The 17500-nt window shown below is 45.9% G+C and overlaps 1 protein-coding gene across 4 annotated transcripts in view; it reads left to right on the forward strand.

Moving 5' to 3' along the window:
• Positions 1-17500, forward strand: part of LOC139575924 (spondin-1-like) — a 148377-nt gene that overhangs the window by 17672 nt on the left and 113205 nt on the right. For all 4 annotated transcript variants that reach the window (XM_071401381.1, XM_071401382.1, XM_071401383.1 and 1 more), the window contains exons 4-6: positions 7368-7441; positions 8543-8665; positions 13081-13229. In XM_071401381.1, the coding sequence (XP_071257482.1) occupies positions 7368-7441; positions 8543-8665; positions 13081-13229 (346 nt within the window). The remainder of the gene's footprint in view (positions 1-7367; positions 7442-8542; positions 8666-13080; positions 13230-17500) is intronic.

Below are 17500 nucleotides of genomic sequence, written 5' to 3' on the forward strand. Positions count from 1 at the left end.
ACTCTCACTCACTCTTCTCTCTCCTGGGGGATTCTCTCTCTACTCTCACTCACTCTTCTCTCTCCTGTCGGTTTCTCCCTATACTCTCACTCACTCTTCTCTCTCCTGTCGGTTTCTCCCTATACTCTCACTCACTCTTCTCTCTCCTGTCAGTTTTTCTCTCTACTCTCACTCACTCTTCTCTCTCCTGTCGGTTTCTCTCTCTACTCTCACTCACTCTTCTCTCTCCTGTCGGTTTCTCTCTCTACTCTCACTCACTCTTCTCTCTCCTGTCGGTTTCTCTCTCTACTCTCACTCACTCTTCTCTCTCCTGTCGGTTTCTCTCTCTACTCTCACTCACTCTTCTCTCTCCTGTCGGTTTCTCTCTCTACTCTCACTCACTCTTCTCTCTCCTGTAGGTTGCTCTCTCTACTCTCACTCACTCTTCTCTCTCCTGTCGGTTTCTCTCTCTACTCTCACTCACTCTTCTCTCTCCTGGGGGATTCTCTCTCTACTCTCACTCACTCTTCTCTCTCCTGTCGGTTTCTCCCTCTACTCTCACTCACTCTTCTCTCTCCTGTCGGTTTCTCTCTCTACTCTCACTCACTCTTCTCTCTCCTGTCGGTTTCTCTCTCTACTCTCACTCACTCTTCTCTCTCCTGTCATTTTCTCCCTCTACTCTCACTCACTCTTCTCTCTCCTGTCGTTTTCTCCCTATACTCTCACTCACTCTTCTCTCTCCTGTCGGTTTCTCTCTCTACTCTCACTCACTCTTCTCTCTCCTGTCGGTTTTTCTCTCTACTCTCACTCACTCTTCTCTCTCCTGTCGGTTTCTCTCTCTACTCTCACTCACTCTTCTCTCTCCTGTCGGTTTCTCTCTCTACTCTCACTCACTCTTCTCTCTCCTGTAGGTTGCTCTCTCTACTCTCACTCACTCTTCTCTCTCCTGTCGGTTTCTCTCTCTACTCTCACTCACTCTTCTCTCTCCTGGGGGATTCTCTCTCTACTCTCACTCACTCTTCTCTCTCCTGTCGGTTTCTCCCTCTACTCTCACTCACTCTTCTCTCTCCTGTCGGTTTCTCTCTCTACTCTCACTCACTCTTCTCTCTCCTGTCGGTTTCTCTCTCTACTCTCACTCACTCTTCTCTCTCCTGTCATTTTCTCCCTCTACTCTCACTCACTCTTCTCTCTCCTGTCGTTTTCTCCCTATACTCTCACTCACTCTTCTCTCTCCTGTCGGTTTCTCTCTCTACTCTCACTCACTCTTCTCTCTCCTGTCGGTTTTTCTCTCTACTCTCACTCACTCTTCTCTCTCCTGTCGGTTTCTCTCTCTACTCTCACTCACTCTTCTCTCTCCTGTCGGTTTCTCTCTCTACTCTCACTCACTCTTCTCTCTCCTGGGGGATTCTCTCTCTACTCTCACTCACTCTTCTCTCTCCTGTCGGTTTCTCCCTATACTCTCACTCACTCTTCTCTCTCCTGTCGGTTTTTCTCTCTACTCTCACTCACTCTTCTCTCTCCTGTCGGTTTCTCTCTCTACTCTCACTCACTCTTCTCTCTCCTGGGGGATTCTCTCTCTACTCTCACTCACTCTTCTCTCTCCTGTCGGTTTCTCCCTATACTCTCACTCACTCTTCTCTCTCCTGTCGGTTTCTCCCTATACTCTCACTCACTCTTCTCTCTCCTGTCGGTTTTTCTCTCTACTCTCACTCACTCTTCTCTCTCCTGTCGGTTTCTCTCTCTACTCTCACTCACTCTTCTCTCTCCTGTCGGTTTTTCTCTCTACTCTCACTCACTCTTCTCTCTCCTGTCGGTTTCTCTCTCTACTCTCACTCACTCTTCTCTCTCCTGTCGGTTTCTCTCTCTACTCTCACTCACTCTTCTCTCTCCTGGGGGATTCTCTCTCTACTCTCACTCACTCTTCTCTCTCCTGTCGGTTTCTCCCTATACTCTCACTCACTCTTCTCTCTCCTGTCGGTTTTTCTCTCTACTCTCACTCACTCTTCTCTCTCCTGTCGGTTTCTCTCTCTACTCTCACTCACTCTTCTCTCTCCTGGGGGATTCTCTCTCTACTCTCACTCACTCTTCTCTCTCCTGTCGGTTTCTCCCTATACTCTCACTCACTCTTCTCTCTCCTGTCGGTTTCTCCCTATACTCTCACTCACTCTTCTCTCTCCTGTCGGTTTTTCTCTCTACTCTCACTCACTCTTCTCTCTCCTGTCGGTTTCTCCCTATACTCTCACTCACTCTTCTCTCTCCTGTCGGTTTTTCTCTCTACTCTCACTCACTCTTCTCTCTCCTGTCGGTTTCTCTCTCTACTCTCACTCACTCTTCTCTCTCCTGTCGGTTTTTCTCTCTACTCTCACTCACTCTTCTCTTTCCTGTCGTGATGCTCAGATGAACTGTAGTCACACTAAGGATTCTAGCTACAACCAGATGTACTGGTACAGACATCATCCAGTAGAGGGAATAAAGCACTAAACCCCCAGTGAGATATAGTCACTTGTGGACGTTAGGGAGTGGGGATGTGATACTAAGGTACGTCCAGTGGGGAAGCTTGTTTTTCACTGTAGAGTGATGACACCAGGCGAGGACAGGTTCATAGTTGAAAAGGAAGTGTTTTTGGAAACTGGGAAGTTGAATTACTGGGTGATCACTCTTTAATTAAAGTTTTGTCAGTAAAGTGGGGCAGGTGCACCCCTAAACATCATACTGACAGATTATTATTGAGAAGCTGTTGTATATCGTTGACACACACAGACAGACAGACAGACAGACAGACAGACACACACACACACACACACACACACACACACACACACACACACACACACACACACACACACACACACACACACACAGACACAGACACAGACACAGACATAGACATAGACAGACACAGACACAGACACACAGGCAGCATTGAATCTGAAATGGTTGATTACAGGGTGGCGTTTACGGGTTTCCCGATCGTGTGACTAGCTTAAATAACAAATGGACGGAGAGGGAAATATGGTTAATGCCAACAGGCGTTTTAATGTTACACTGCACGGGGTAATGGGGAGCTGCACAAAACAGCCAACCTAGCCTGAACTAGCTAGCCATAAATCACAGTCCAGCAGGAGGGATCTCCCCAGAGATATAATCACAAGAGAAAGAAAGAAAATGGGGCTCTCCCCATTAGATATATTCCCCCCCTTCTATTACCATGACAACCCCATAAACAATGGACGTGACTGGCGCTGCCAGCCTGGGGGAGGGTCTGCCCATCTTACCCCAGCTACAATAGTATTTGTTTCATCAGAGAATGAGGGATTTCATTATTGATACGAGCAGAGGAATGTTTGTTTTAATTTCAACGCTCTCAGTCTGCCTGTCTCCCTACCTGTCAAATAACCTGGTTAGCTCAGACACCTCTGGCAATAACTATTATGGATAAACAGACTGTGCATGTGTCTGGTGCCTGTGTGTGTGTTTGTTTGTGTTTACGTGTACGTGTGCATGTGCGTTTGTGTGAGTGTGTGTAATACAACGTAATACAACATGTGTAGATGTGTACTGTGTGTATTACTGTGTATAGTGTCATCATCGCTCAGTGTGTCTGTGTGGAAAGTGATCAGTTCAGAGCATGGTCAGAGTTTTTGAGAGCTCCTCTAGTCCTGTGGCTAGAGAGGCTGTGGTATGGCGGCCTCTCCTCCCTGATGGTTAGCTGTAATTGAGGAGTAGCTGCTGTCTCCTGGTGGCTGGAAACAGTGAGTGTGGTGGTTTGATCTGTCTCACCATGATTATGGGGGTCAAAAAGGGACAGACATTTGTCTGATTTCTGGACCACACTCCCTGTAGAATCTTTATATTTTTGTTAATTTATACAGAAAAAGTCATTATTTTTTTCAGGTTCACCTGACATAAATTGTAGTACAGTTTTGACAGTCAGAACATGATAGTGTCAAAACCTATTTGAAATCTCCAGGAATTGAATGACATGAACACAATGGCAGGTAGATTAAAAAGCCTTCCCAGAGAGAATGGCAGTCTAACTGTGCAGTTATTACATGTGAGATGAGTAGGAATGGTTCAATGAAACTGGTACAGCATGTGCCTTCCCAAAGGAACAAACTGTAAACAAATAGCTATGTTTATTTATCCCTCTCTGACCTGGCCACACACACACACATGCACACACACACAAACGCATGCACACACACACACACACACACACACACACACACACACACACCCTCCTACCCACCCTAACACCAGGGCGCTTTTGAGGCGATAACCATCGGCGGCTTGGAGCCAGGAAAGTGAGTCTGGCTTTAATAGCGTCTCATTGATAGAATTTAAATTGGATGTTAAATAAGCATTACTGTGCCTGATTGCCTGGCCAGCCCCAGAAAGTGGGCAGCTAGTGAGGCAGTTTGTGAGCGGCTCACTCAGGGAGAGATATCTGAAATTGGGGTGAGATTGAATTAAAGTGTGAACAATTAGAGATATGCTGGCGGTGTGTTTAGGAGCGCCTGGGGTGGGGTACCCCTGTCACCTCTGTACTTTTAGGTACACCCCTCAGACAGGTTTCTTCATGTCCTGCTACTATCCCCTTCCAAACCCATTCCTTGTTTACGGACGGGATCTGTTGTGTTTATGCTTTATTTTCTTCTCTTCTTATTTCCCTCTCTCTCTCATCTCTTTCCTCTCTGTCTCTGTCTCTGTCTCGCTGTGTGCCTTGGAGAGTAAAAATTGCCATAAAAAAACGAAAGCAAGAGAGAGGGTGAGAAAAAGAGAGATGAAGAGAGTGTTGTGTTATGTTAATAGGGGCATATAGCTGTCACTCCGTCAATGTAGAGATACTGTCCCTCCTCTGTCCGGCCTGCCTGACACAGCCTCCTCAAACATAATCCCCCTGACAGCCTGCTCTGGAGACAGGCAGGAGAAACAGACAGGAGAGTGGTAGGAGGTTTATTTATCATTTTTTTAAAGCATTTTTTATGACATCTAATTGGTAGTTACGGTCTCGTCCCATCACTGCAACTGCCATACGGACTCAGAAGAGGCAAAGGTCGAGAGCCATGCGTCCTCCGAAACACGGCCATGCCAAGCCGCACTGCTTCTTAACACACGGCTCGCTTAACCTGTAAGCCAGCCACACTAATGTGTTAGAGGAAACACCATACAACTGGCTACCAAAGTCAACGTGCATGCTCCCGGCACGCCACAAGGAGTCGCTAGAGCACTAAGTGACAAGGACATCCCGGCCGGCCAAACGCAACCCGGACGACGCTGGGCAAAATTTGCCCCGCCCCATGGGTCTCCGGGTCGTGGCCGGCTGCTAAGCAGCCCGGGATCGAACCCGGGTCTGTAGTGACGCCTCTAGCACTGCGATGCAGTGCCTTAGACCGCTGTGCCACTCGGGAGGCCCTAGTGGTAGGAGGTTTGCTTGGGGAATAGGTTGGAATCTCATCAGAATTGAGAGATAATGTATTGTTTCAAAGCAGCTCATCTGGAGTGTGTCCTTCAAGGATAAGGTGAAATTAACGATTTTGTCTTATTTGTCCTTGTCTTGTATCTCTCTTCCTTTGTGCCGTTTCTCCTTACTACCACGGCTTCCTGAGATGAGCATATAGTATAGTAATATAGTATCTCTGTGTTTATACCTTTCCTCTTTTACATCTACGTCTCCTCTCGCTCTTCTCTCTCTCTCTCTCTCTCTCTCTCTCTCTCTCTCTCTCTCTGTCTTTATACCTTTCCTCTTTTACATCTACGTCTCCTCTCGCTCTTCTCCCCCCCCTCTTTCTCTCTCTCTCTGTGTTTATACCTTTCCTCTTTTACACCTACGTCTCCTCTCGCTCTTCTCCCCCCCTCTCTCTCTCTCTCTCTGTGTTTATACCTTTCCTCTTTTACATCTACGTCTCCTCTCTCTCTCTCTCTCTCTCTCTCTCTCTCTCTCTCTCTCTCTCTCTCTCTCTCTCTCTCTCTCTCTCTCTCTCTCTGTCTTTATACCTTTCCTCTTTTACATCTACGTCTCCTCTCGCTCTTCTCCCCCCCCCTCTCTCTCTCTCTCTCTGTGTTTATACCTTTCCTCTTTTACACCTACGTCTCCTCTCGCTCTTCTCCCTCTCTCTCTCTCTCTTTATTTTTGTGACTGTGGGAGAGGACAGTGACAGCAGTGGGCTTGGCCCAGCTTGGACTCCTGCTCCATAAACAGTCCAGCTGGACATGATCCACCTGGACTAGACCCAGGACCCAGACAGTCCAGAGCCTAGAACCTACACCCTTCTGCTACCCTCTGCCCACTATCACCATGGAGACCTGCAGCCTGTTGTGGGTAGCCAAGTCTGATGTAATGTATGGCACCTGAATGGAGTTTGTTTGTGACAGCTGTTGGGCCCTGAAAGTAATTTGTTTGCGATCGTTTCTGGCCCACACACGGGCCCCCTTCTGGCCCTTGAATGGGTTTGTTTGTGTCTGATTTGCATGTCAAGGCCCCACTAAGACCTGTGTCCACCCAGCACACTGTGGCTCTGCCCCCAGACAGCTCTATCAGAACAGTCTCTCTGCCAGGACCAGGAGCAGGACTTTAGCTCTGGGAAACTTAACTTTTGGCCTGTCACTCAGTCTTATCTCTGACATGCTGTAGTTCCTCTCGCCTGAGTGTGTGTGCTTGCTCACTCTTGATCGTATCTCAAAAGGGAAGCTTACGTTCAGACTTTTTTCTCTCCTTTTCCTCTTTCTCTGTAGGTTTTCAATCTCATTTCCAACCTCATCTCTCTCCTGCTAAATACACGTCGTTATGTTAATAAACACTTTCTGTAAGAACTAGCAAATCCCTCCATTCAGCTCTCTTGTGTGCTCTAGTAGCTGATCTCAGACCTGTCTGGAAGCACAGGAACATCTTGCTGAATAACACAGACCTACTCTAGTAGCTGATCTCAGACCTGTTTGGAAACACATTAGAATGTTGATGAATAACACCGGACCTGCTTTATTAGCTGAACTGTTGGGAGACCTGTCTGGATGCACAAGAACACTTCCTCCCCAGGTTTTATTCATTCAGACACTCAACACTCATCCCGAGTTCAACATTACTCCAAATGCCCCCTGGTTACTCCCTGTGCTAAAATGAGTATTTAACTCTGTTCTCTTCTTTCTCTCCCTTCTCCCCCATCTCCTGCTTCTTTCCTCCCTTATTCCACCTGATCTCCTGCCTTGTACTCCTCTCATCCTTTCTTGTCTTTTCTCCTCTGTTCATTCCCTCTCTCTTTCAACCCTCATCTCCAATTTACCCTCATCTTTTCACTTTTCATCTGCTTTCTCTTTCCAACCTTTCATCTCCTTTCTCTTAACCTGAAACGTCCTCTTCTCCTCCTCCCCTCCTCCTTCTTTCTCTGCAGGGCCAGCATTGTCCAGAAGAGGATCATCTACTTCCAGGATGAAGGCTCTCTCACCAAGAGGATGTGTGAGAAAGGTATGTCCTCCATTGCGAGACGTAGTAAAGGGCGCTACATATCTTCCACTCCCCCTTTCTCTCAATATCTCCTGTCTTACTCTCTCTTCCCTTACTGGGTCAGGATCTTTACACTTGTGCTGTATCTCCCAAGCTGTGCGTGACATTGGATAGAGAATTTACAGAGACTGATCAAAAGAACAGCTTTACACCTCCCACCCTCCTACCCCCCCTTCTCCCGCCGTCCCACACTCCTACCCCCCCTTCTCCCGCCGCCCCACCCTCCTACCCCCCCTTCTCCCGCCGTCCCACCCTCCTACCCCCCCTTCTCGCACCGTCCCACCCTCCCTCACCCCTACAACCCCTCCTCCCACCCTCCCCCACCCCCTCTCTCCTCCCTCTCCCCTCCCCCTCCCTCCACCCTTCTCTCCCCTCCATCCCTCCCTCCTTCCTCATCACTCCCTCCTCCCTCCCTCCTCCTCACTACCCCCTCCTCCTTCCTCACCACTCCCTCCTCCCTCCCTCCCTCCTCCTCCCTACCCCCTCCTCCTCCCTACCCCCTCCTCCTTCCTCACCACTCCCTCCTCCCTCCCTCCCTCCTCCTCCCTACCCCTTCCTCCTCCCTACCCCCTCCTCCTTCCTCACCCCTCCCTCCTCCCTCCCTCCTCCTCCCCCCTCCTCTCTCCTTCCTCACCCTCCCTCCTCTCTCCATCCCTCCCTTCCTCTATCTCTTCACCACATCATCATGTAAATAACCAGGCAAAATCAGGAGCCTATATTCAGCCTCTCCTCTCCATCTGAGATAACCACACAGTTGTGGAAAGAATTGGACATTGAGGACAACTGCACATCTCATATTTCTCAACTCAGTGACCTTCTCATAGAAACTCTGTAGCATGTATTTATTTTCAAAAGACAGCTCAATATGAAAGCCTAATATATCTAATTTCCCCTTATTCTTTTGCTTCAAACCACAGTAAATAAGCCCATCTCCTCTCCTCTCCCCTCCTCTGTCCCCTACCTATAACAACCCTATACCTCTCTCTGCTGTCAAACTCTCTCTCCTCCTTTAACCCCCCCCCCCCTCTCTCTCTCACTCTCTCACTCTCTTTCTCTTCTCAGAGTCATTGTATGGGGAGACCACAGAGAAACCTTTGCTGGATTGCTGTGCCTGTGGAACAGCCAAGTACAGAGTCACCTTCTACGGCAACTGGTCAGAGAAGGTGCACCCCAAAGACTACCCTCGTAAGTACCCCATAACAACTTCCAAATTACCAAGGTACATACCCGCATTTAATCCCTGAAAGACAACTTTAGTTAGTCCCCCATTTCACCCCAGGGCTACCCTAGTTGGTGCCTCCATTGCATCAAAAACACCCCTTTACTAATAAAATTGCCCTACTGTTCAAGTACCCAGCATCACAGTCTTCCAAGGATACTACAACCTCCATGGCCACCAAAGGAAACTCTCTCCCCAGGGTGCTGTGCCCCTGTCTCATTCCTCCCCCAGCTTGGCCCTGGGCCTCGGTCTGTGGTGCTCCACTGTATAACCTTGAGCCTGACTCCCCAGCAGGCAGGCAGGGTGTGAATTGAGATGGGGATTACTGGGCTCTCCCCTCCTTCTAAGACACTCCTCTCTCTCTCTCACAGCCCAGATCAATATAATGATTAGCATGGAGTCCCACAGTAAGATAAACCTGCAGATCGAGCAACACCCTAATTTATTGGCTTAGGAGAGACAGGATTGTATGTGTGTGTGTGTGTGTCTTTCTGTTTTTGTGCATGACTGTCTCTGTTACATTGTGTGTGTGTGTGTGTGTGTGTGTGTGTGTGTGTGTGTGTGTGTGTGTGTGTGTGTGTGTGTGTGTGTGTGTGTGTGTGTGTGTGTGTGTGTGTGTGTGTGTGTGTGTGTGTGTGTGTGTGTGTGTTCATGCATGCGTTTCCACTCTGTGTCTTTGGAAACCCATTATTGGTTTTGTGGTTTTTATAATTGAGTTCTCCTCACCACCACAAAGTCATAGCCAAGGTAACCATCCCTGGTTGTCATACATACAGCAGATCACCATCTACAACTTCCTCCCCAAGCATCATTAGTATCCGGTAATTATTTGTTAATGTGCCTGTGTTTTTATATAACAACTGTCAATCAAACACAGATAGAACCATTGCTAAAAGAGGTTTTAGCAACAGTTTTCACACGCTATCCACAGTCATGATGGTCTGTGAGTGTCTGCTTCTTCATTGCTAGCAGCAGAAGTGAGAGAGAGCGAAAAAAGAGAGAGGGAGAGAGAGAAGAAGATACAGCACAATGTCAAGTCAGGCTGCTATTTTTACAAGGCGTCCATTCGTCCTTCAAGCTGAAGCGAGGCACACGTGAAGGGCCGATGACATACATTCTGATGTTGAAGGTTACTCTAAAACAAGCTAACAGGTTTTTTATTCCCCTCGCTCCCGCCATCGTCACATGCACAGCTTTATTTCCCTCTCTGTGTGATTATAGTTAAACAATAAGGTCCGAGGAGGTGTGGTATATGGCTAATATGCACAACACAACGTGGAGTGCCTGGACACAGCCCTTAACCGTGGTATATTGGCCATATATCACAAACCCCTGAGGTGCCTTATTGCTATTATAGACTGGTTACCAATGTAATTAGAGCAGTAAAAAGACATGTTTTGTCATACCCATGGTATACGGTCAGCCAATCAGCATTCAGGGCTCGAACCACCCAGTTTATAATAAGTAATACACCGCTGAGAAGCTATTCAACCATTATCTGTGGAGAGTGGAGATAGCCAGCAGGTTTCCTGGTTACCTAAACCCATTCAGACAGACTCAGGAGAGAGACAGGTAGAGAGAGCCTAGCCAAGATAGCCATGACTGGTACTCAGGTGGCTAAGTGTACCAGAGAATTGCCCTGTGGTTTGAATGGATCTGATGTTACATCCAGGGATTCACAGCTCGTGTCATTTCATGTCTTCAGTGGATATTGGTTCTCAATAGTATTTCTACCAGACTCACACAAAGCTGAAATATGAGCAATATGAGCAATCACGTTGCTCAATTCAGCAAGACTGTTATTAGAGTGAGAGAAAGAGAAAGAGATGGAAGGAGTTTTGCAGAGAGTATGAAAATAGACTGTGGAATATCAGAGTATATGACTGAGATTGGATACAGTTCTGACGGATATAGAGGGATTAACCTTATTGAGTTTGTGGTGACCGCTTCCCCTATTTGTGTGTGTATGTGTGTGTGTGTGTGTGTGTGTGTGTGTGTGTGTGTGTGTGTGTGTGTGCGTGTGTGTGTGTGTGTGTGTGTGTGTGTACACCCCATCACGCCAGAGGAGTGTTATAAATTGCAAAAGGAAATGAGAAAGGAGGATTTGAGTGGTCAGATAGAGTGCCTCCCTTTGCTGAACAAAGACTTTCCGATAATATGTGTGAGTTGCTCTGACGAAGAGAGTAGAGAGGGATGAGGAGGAGAGGAAGTGGGATATGAGTTTATTTTGTAGCAATAAAGAAGATAATTATCCACTCGGAGGTCTTTGACCTTGGGAAGTGAAGAGAGGACAATGGATTGCATCAGCAGGCCGAAGTTTGACTTCATAGTTGGAAACTCAGTATGTTATTTCAAGTTTTTAATGACACGTGAACAAGTACAGTGACAGGCCTTTCTTGCAAGCCTTAAACTCAACAATCTAGTAATCAATAACAATGTAATACTAAAAATAACATAAGGTAGAACAAAAACACATAACAAATAGAAATAAGAAATAAGAAGGACACAAGAAAGAAAGTAAGCATACTATATACAGTATATATAATTGAAAAGTGAAAGACTAAAGTTACATAGATTAATTGAAAAGTGAAAGACTAAAGTTACATACATGGGATGCTGGTCAGTTCCAGTACCATATTTACAATGTGACTGGATATCAGGATATATGATAAACAGAGTAGCAGCAATGTATATGGTGATTGTACGTGAGTGGGTGTGCGTGCGTGTGTGTAGAGTCAGTATAAATGTATGTGCATATTATGTGTGTGTGAGCAAATGATAAAGTGAGCGTTTGTGTGTTGGAGTGTCAGGGTGTGTGAGTGTGTAGGGAGGGTGCTGTGAGGGTGCACAGAGACTGTGCAAAAATAATGGTCAACTCAGAAAGTCCGTGTAGCCATTTAGTTAGCTATTTAGCAGGCTTGGGGATAGATGCTGTTCAGGAACCTGTTGGTGTCAGACTTGATGCACCGCCACCGCTTGCCGTGTGGAAGCAGAAATAACAGTTTATGGCTTGACTGGTAGGAGTCTTTAACAATTTTTCAGGCCTTCCTTTCACACCGCCTGATATAGAGGTCCTGTATGGCAGGGAGCTCGGCCCCAATGATGTACTGGGCTGTCCGCACCACCCTCTGTAGCGCCATGCGCTCGAGGGTGGTGCTATTTCCATATCAAGCAGTGATGCAGTCAGTCAAGATGTTCTCAATGCGACAGCTGTATAAGTGTTGGAGGATTTGAGGGCACATGCCAAACATTTTCAAACTCCTGAGGTGTGTGTGGACCATTTTAAGTTCTTAGTTATTTGGACACCAAGGAACTTGAAGCTCTTAACCCCCCCCCCCCCCCCCCCCCAGATGTGATGTTTGCCTACCTTCGCCAGCTCGGGTCAGCCCGTCAGGAAGTCCAGGTTCCACTTGCATGGGGAGGTGTTAAGTTCCAGGGTCCTAAGCTTGGTGACGAACTTGGAGGGGACAATGGTGTTGAATGCTGAGCTGTAGTCAATGAACAGCATTCACACATAGGTATTCCTCTTATCTAGGTGGGTGAGGGCAGTGTGGATTGCAATTGAGATTGCGTTGTCTATGGGTCTGTTGGGGCAGTATGCAAATTGAAGTGGGTCTTGGGTGTCTGGGATGATGGAGTTGATGTGTGCCATAACCAGTCTCTCAAAGCACCTCATGATTACAGATGTGAGTGCTACAGGGTGGTAGTCATTGTGGCTTGAAGCCTTAGAGTTCTTGTGAACAGGAATGATGGTGGTCATCTTAAAACATGTGTGGATTACAGACTGGGACAAGGAGACGTTGAAAATGACCGTAAATATGCCTGCCAGCTGTTCTTCGCTCTTAGAACATGCCATGGAATACCGGCAGGCTCCGCGGCCTTGCGGGTGTTGAGCTGATTAAAGACCTTACTCACGTCGGCCTCTGAGAGCAATGGTGGCACAATATTGTTATTGACAAAGCCTGCATAAAATGCATGGAGTTTGTCTGGTAGAGAGGCATTGTTTGGCAGATCACGGTTGGGTCTTCCTTTGTAATCCGTAATGGACTGTAGCCCCTGCCACATGCGGCGGGCATCGGAGCCTATGTAATATGATTCCACCATATTCCTATATTGTCCTTTTGCTCGTTTGATTACTCTGTGGAGATCATAGCGGGATTTTCTCATATTTATTCCGATCCTCAGCTGTAGCCTCAGGGTTGTCTGCGATATGTATTTATATTTATTTAACCTTAATTTAACTAGTTAAGTCAGTTAAGAACACATTCGTGCCAGTGAAAGGTGCAAACCTTTCACTGGCACAAATGTTTGGCCAGCCTGCTTCCTGGATTGTAAGAGATGATGATAATTCTGGTGTTGTTTTGTTTCTTAACCTCACCAGGGCGTGCTAACCACTGGTCGGCCATCATCGGAGCGTCCCACTCTAAGAACTATGTGCTGTGGGAGTATGGTGGCTACGCCAGCGAGGGCATCAAGAAGGTGGCCGAGCTGGGATCACCTGTCTCCATGGAGGAAGAGATCAGGCAAAAGGTAAGACTTGGCACGGCCGTATGTACGTACACCTGCTATTGATATTGCAGCACATTTGAGGGTCCAGCGATTGACAAGCCAACACCTTATCTGTTACGCAAAGAGATCTGCATCCCATTGCTGATGTTCTGGGTGTTACGTTAAGGTCGCTACAATATTTTATATATCGGATCACTCTCCGGTTATGCTTCACTGCGTCCTCACATGGAGTCCAGACTAGCATTCTATTCTAAGTGGGGATGCAATGTTGTTCAAATGTGGTTGAAAGCTTGAGAATCCATTATAAACATGTTGGTTAATGCTATTGCTACTGCAGTGGAGGATCTATGAGTCTTTTATGTATGTCAAGGCAAGCCCATGAAAATAATTTTAATCACCATCCCCATTCAAGTCATTGTTCAACTTGCCATGGTTTGAGGGGCTTTTCCCATTCTAGTAATTATATCTATATGGGCCAGCCAATGGCTATACTCTCTGGATAATCCAGGTGGCTGTGGTATCAGTACAGTAAGTAATGGAGTTTACATATCTCAGTGGGCGTTCTGATCGATCCGTACAGTAAGTCTCTCAACCTGCCCCTTTATGTGGTTTTATACTTCACAGCTGGGAAATGCATGGTGGACACTGTTGCGTTATCTACGTCCTTTGGATATTCTAAGTAGATAGTGTCTACTTGGTATTTACAGTATAAAGCCATGGAATTGGAACATGGAATGTTTTCCAAAGTGTGTTGAAGCATTCAATACTTTTTGCATAATGATTTCCACAAGCGATGACCTAAATGAGAGACTAACATCTGTACTATAAGTATCAATGCAAATGTTGGTTAATGGTCTGCTTAATGGCCTGTGTCCCTTTCAACTCAAATCCTATGAAGTTCACATTCATGCAAGGTTAATTCTTCCTCTTTTTCATTCATCTTGGTAGGTACGAGAGCACCTCTCTTGTTCAATAAATATTAAATATGAAAATATTGTTTAGCAGTTTTACCTCTAGTAAAAATGTTCTTCTGTTTCAGTTTCTCACCATATTTCAATGTCTGTGCATGTCTTTCACACTTTCTCCCACTCCCTCTGTTACTTGTCATTTTTCCATCTCTCTCTTCTCCAAACCTTTCCCCTCCCTCTCCTTCTCCTCTTTCTGTACAATATCTCTCTCTCTCTCTCCTTCTCTCTCTCGTATTCTTTAAATAGCCTGTGCTAGTGTGTAGCAGATGGGCCCATAGAGTGTATTATTGTAGGGTAATATTGAAGACCTGGAGTCACGGCACATAATGAGAGCACACTGTGAGAGCTGGGCTCTGTGCGTCATCACCGCCACCTATCCACAAGGCTGTATTATCCACAATACTGTCTGCTATAGTATCTGTATTAGTCCTCCTGGACCTTCTACAAACGATTAGAGGTAATATAGGATTCATGGAGAGATGGCCGCAAAGCAAGGTTGGAGTCAGTTTTAACCCTACAGTGCAGAGTAGTTACAGTACTGTTGAGTGACAAGAGGATTGATGACATAAAATGGTTGATAGTTCTTTTCACGTACTTGTGTCAGCTATTACAGTAGGCTTACATTGATATTCTAGGTAGCTCTCCATAGCATATTCTCCCAGTGGTGGATGGTAAACGATCCAATCCACACCCACTGAACAGAACTCAATTTAAACCAGGTAGAAAGCAACAGGATCAAACCATTACCTTCTCCTGGGGGAGATGTGAAAATCTTACATATGGAATATTGCACAGTACTCTACATGGCAGAGGAGAGAGAGAGACAATTTCTGTAGCCTGTGGTTTTCAGTGGAGATTGCTGGGGAAAGTAAACGTGATTGGCTGTCACCAGATCCCATGGTGATAATGGGTGCCACTTAAGCCTTGTTCACACTGCAGGCCTTAATGCAGCAATTTAATACATGCGCTGACCAGCTGGCAAGTGTCTTCACTGACATTTTCAACCTCTCCCTATCTATGTTTAAAGCAGACCACCATAGTCCATGTGCCCAAGAATGCCAAGGTAACCTGTCTGTAATACCTATGTTTAAAGCAGACCACCATTGTTCCTGTGCCCAAGAATGCCAAGGTAACCTGTCTAAATGACTATCGTCCCGTAGCATTCACATCTGTAGCCATGAAGTGCTTTGAAAGGCTGGTCATGGCTCACATCAACACAATCATCCCAGACGTCCTGGACCCACTATAATCAGCATACCGCCCCAACAGATCCACAGATGGCGCAATCTCTATTGCACTCCACACTGCCCTTTCTCACCTGGACAACACCTACGTGAGAATGCTGTTCATTGACTACAGCTCAGCATCCCGGAGTCGCCTCTTCACTGTTGACGTTGAGACTGGTGTTTTGCGGGTACTATTTAAATGAAGCTACCATTTGAGGACTTGTGAGGCGTCTGTTTCTCAAACTAGACACTCTAATGTACTTGTCCTCTTGCTCAGTTGTGCACTGGGGCCTCCCACTCCTCTTTCTATTCTGGTTAGAGACAGTGTGCGCTGTTCTGTGAAGGGAGTAGTATACAGCGTTGTACAAGATCTTCAGTTTCTTGGCAATTTCTCACATGGAATAGCCATTTCTCAGAACAAGAATAGACTGACGAGTTTCAGAAGAAATGTCTTTGTTTCTGGCCATCTTGAGCCTAAAATTGAACCCACAAATGTTGAATCTCCAGATACTCAACTTGTCTGAAGAAGGCCAGTTTTATTGCTTCTTTAATTAGCACAACAGTTTTCAGCCGTGCTAACATAATTGCAAAAGGGTTTTCTAATGATCAATTAGCCTTTTAAAATTATAAACTTGGATTAGCTAACACAACATGCCATTGGAACACAGGAGTGATGGTTGCTGATAATGGGCCTCTGTACGCCTATGTAGATATTTCATTAAAAAATCTGCCGTTTCCAGCTACAATAGTCATTTACAACATTAACAATGCCTACACTGTATTTCTGATCAATTTTAAGTTATTTTATTAAATGAGCTTTTATTTCAAAAACAAGGACATTTCTAAGTGATCCCAAACTTTTGAACGGTAGTGTACGCTCACACACTCACATACATATTGACACCACACACACTCACATGCATATTGACACCACACACACTCACTACTTTCGCACGCACACACACACACACACACACACACACACACACACACACACACACACACACACACACACACACACACACACACACACACACACACACACACACACACACACACACACACACAAACACACACACACACACACACGTCTACATTACCCCTGCGTGCATACATGTACTGTACATATTACCTCAATTACCTTAATTAACCCGTACTCCTGCACATTGACTCAGTACTGGTACTCCTTGTATATAGCCTCATTATGGTTATTTTATTGTCCTACTACACTGAAGAAAATGAAAACATGCAACAATATCAATGATTTTACTGATCTATAGTTCATATAAGTAAATCAGTCAATTGAAATGAATTCATTAGGCCCTAATCTATGGATTTCACATGACTTGGCAGGGGTGCAGCCATAGGTCCACCCACTTGGGAGCAAGGCCCACCCACTTGGGAGCAAGGCCCACCCACTGGGGAGCCAGATCCAGCCAATCATAATTTGGCTTTATTACAGACAGAAATACACATCAGTTTCATCAAATGTCCAGGTGGCTGGTGTCAAATGATCAAGCAGGTGAAGAAGCCGGATGTTGAGGTCCTGGGCTGGATTGGTTACACGTCAACGGTTTTGAGGGCGGTTGGACGTACTGTTCAATTCTCTAAAGCGATGTTGGCTTATTCTCTAAAACAACGTTGGCTTATGGTATAGAAATTAACATAAAAGGCCCTGGCAACAGCTCTGGTGGACATTCCTGCAGTCAGCATGCCAATTGTACTCTCCCTAAAAAAAAAAAGACATCTGTGGCATTGTGTTATGTGACAAAACTGCACATTTTTGAGTGGCCTTTTATTGTCCCCAGCACAAGGTGCACCTGTGTAATGATCATGCTGTTTGATCAGCTTCTTGATATGGATTATCTTGACAAAGAAGAAATGCTTACTAAAATGGATGGTAACACATTTGGGCACAAAATATGAGAGAAATAAGCTTTTTGTGCATATGGAACATTTCTGGGATCTTTTATTTCAACTCATGAAACATAAGACCAACACCACTGCACTAGTGGATAAATGAAGAGTCAGATTGGCTGGTTCAAATTGTAGCAGCATGGTGATTACCAGCTGATTACCAGCTGTCTTGTAAAACAGA

The sequence above is a fragment of the Salvelinus alpinus genome, chromosome 5 (assembly GCF_045679555.1).
Source record: "Salvelinus alpinus chromosome 5, SLU_Salpinus.1, whole genome shotgun sequence".
Classification (NCBI taxonomy): Eukaryota; Metazoa; Chordata; class Actinopteri; order Salmoniformes; family Salmonidae; genus Salvelinus; species Salvelinus alpinus.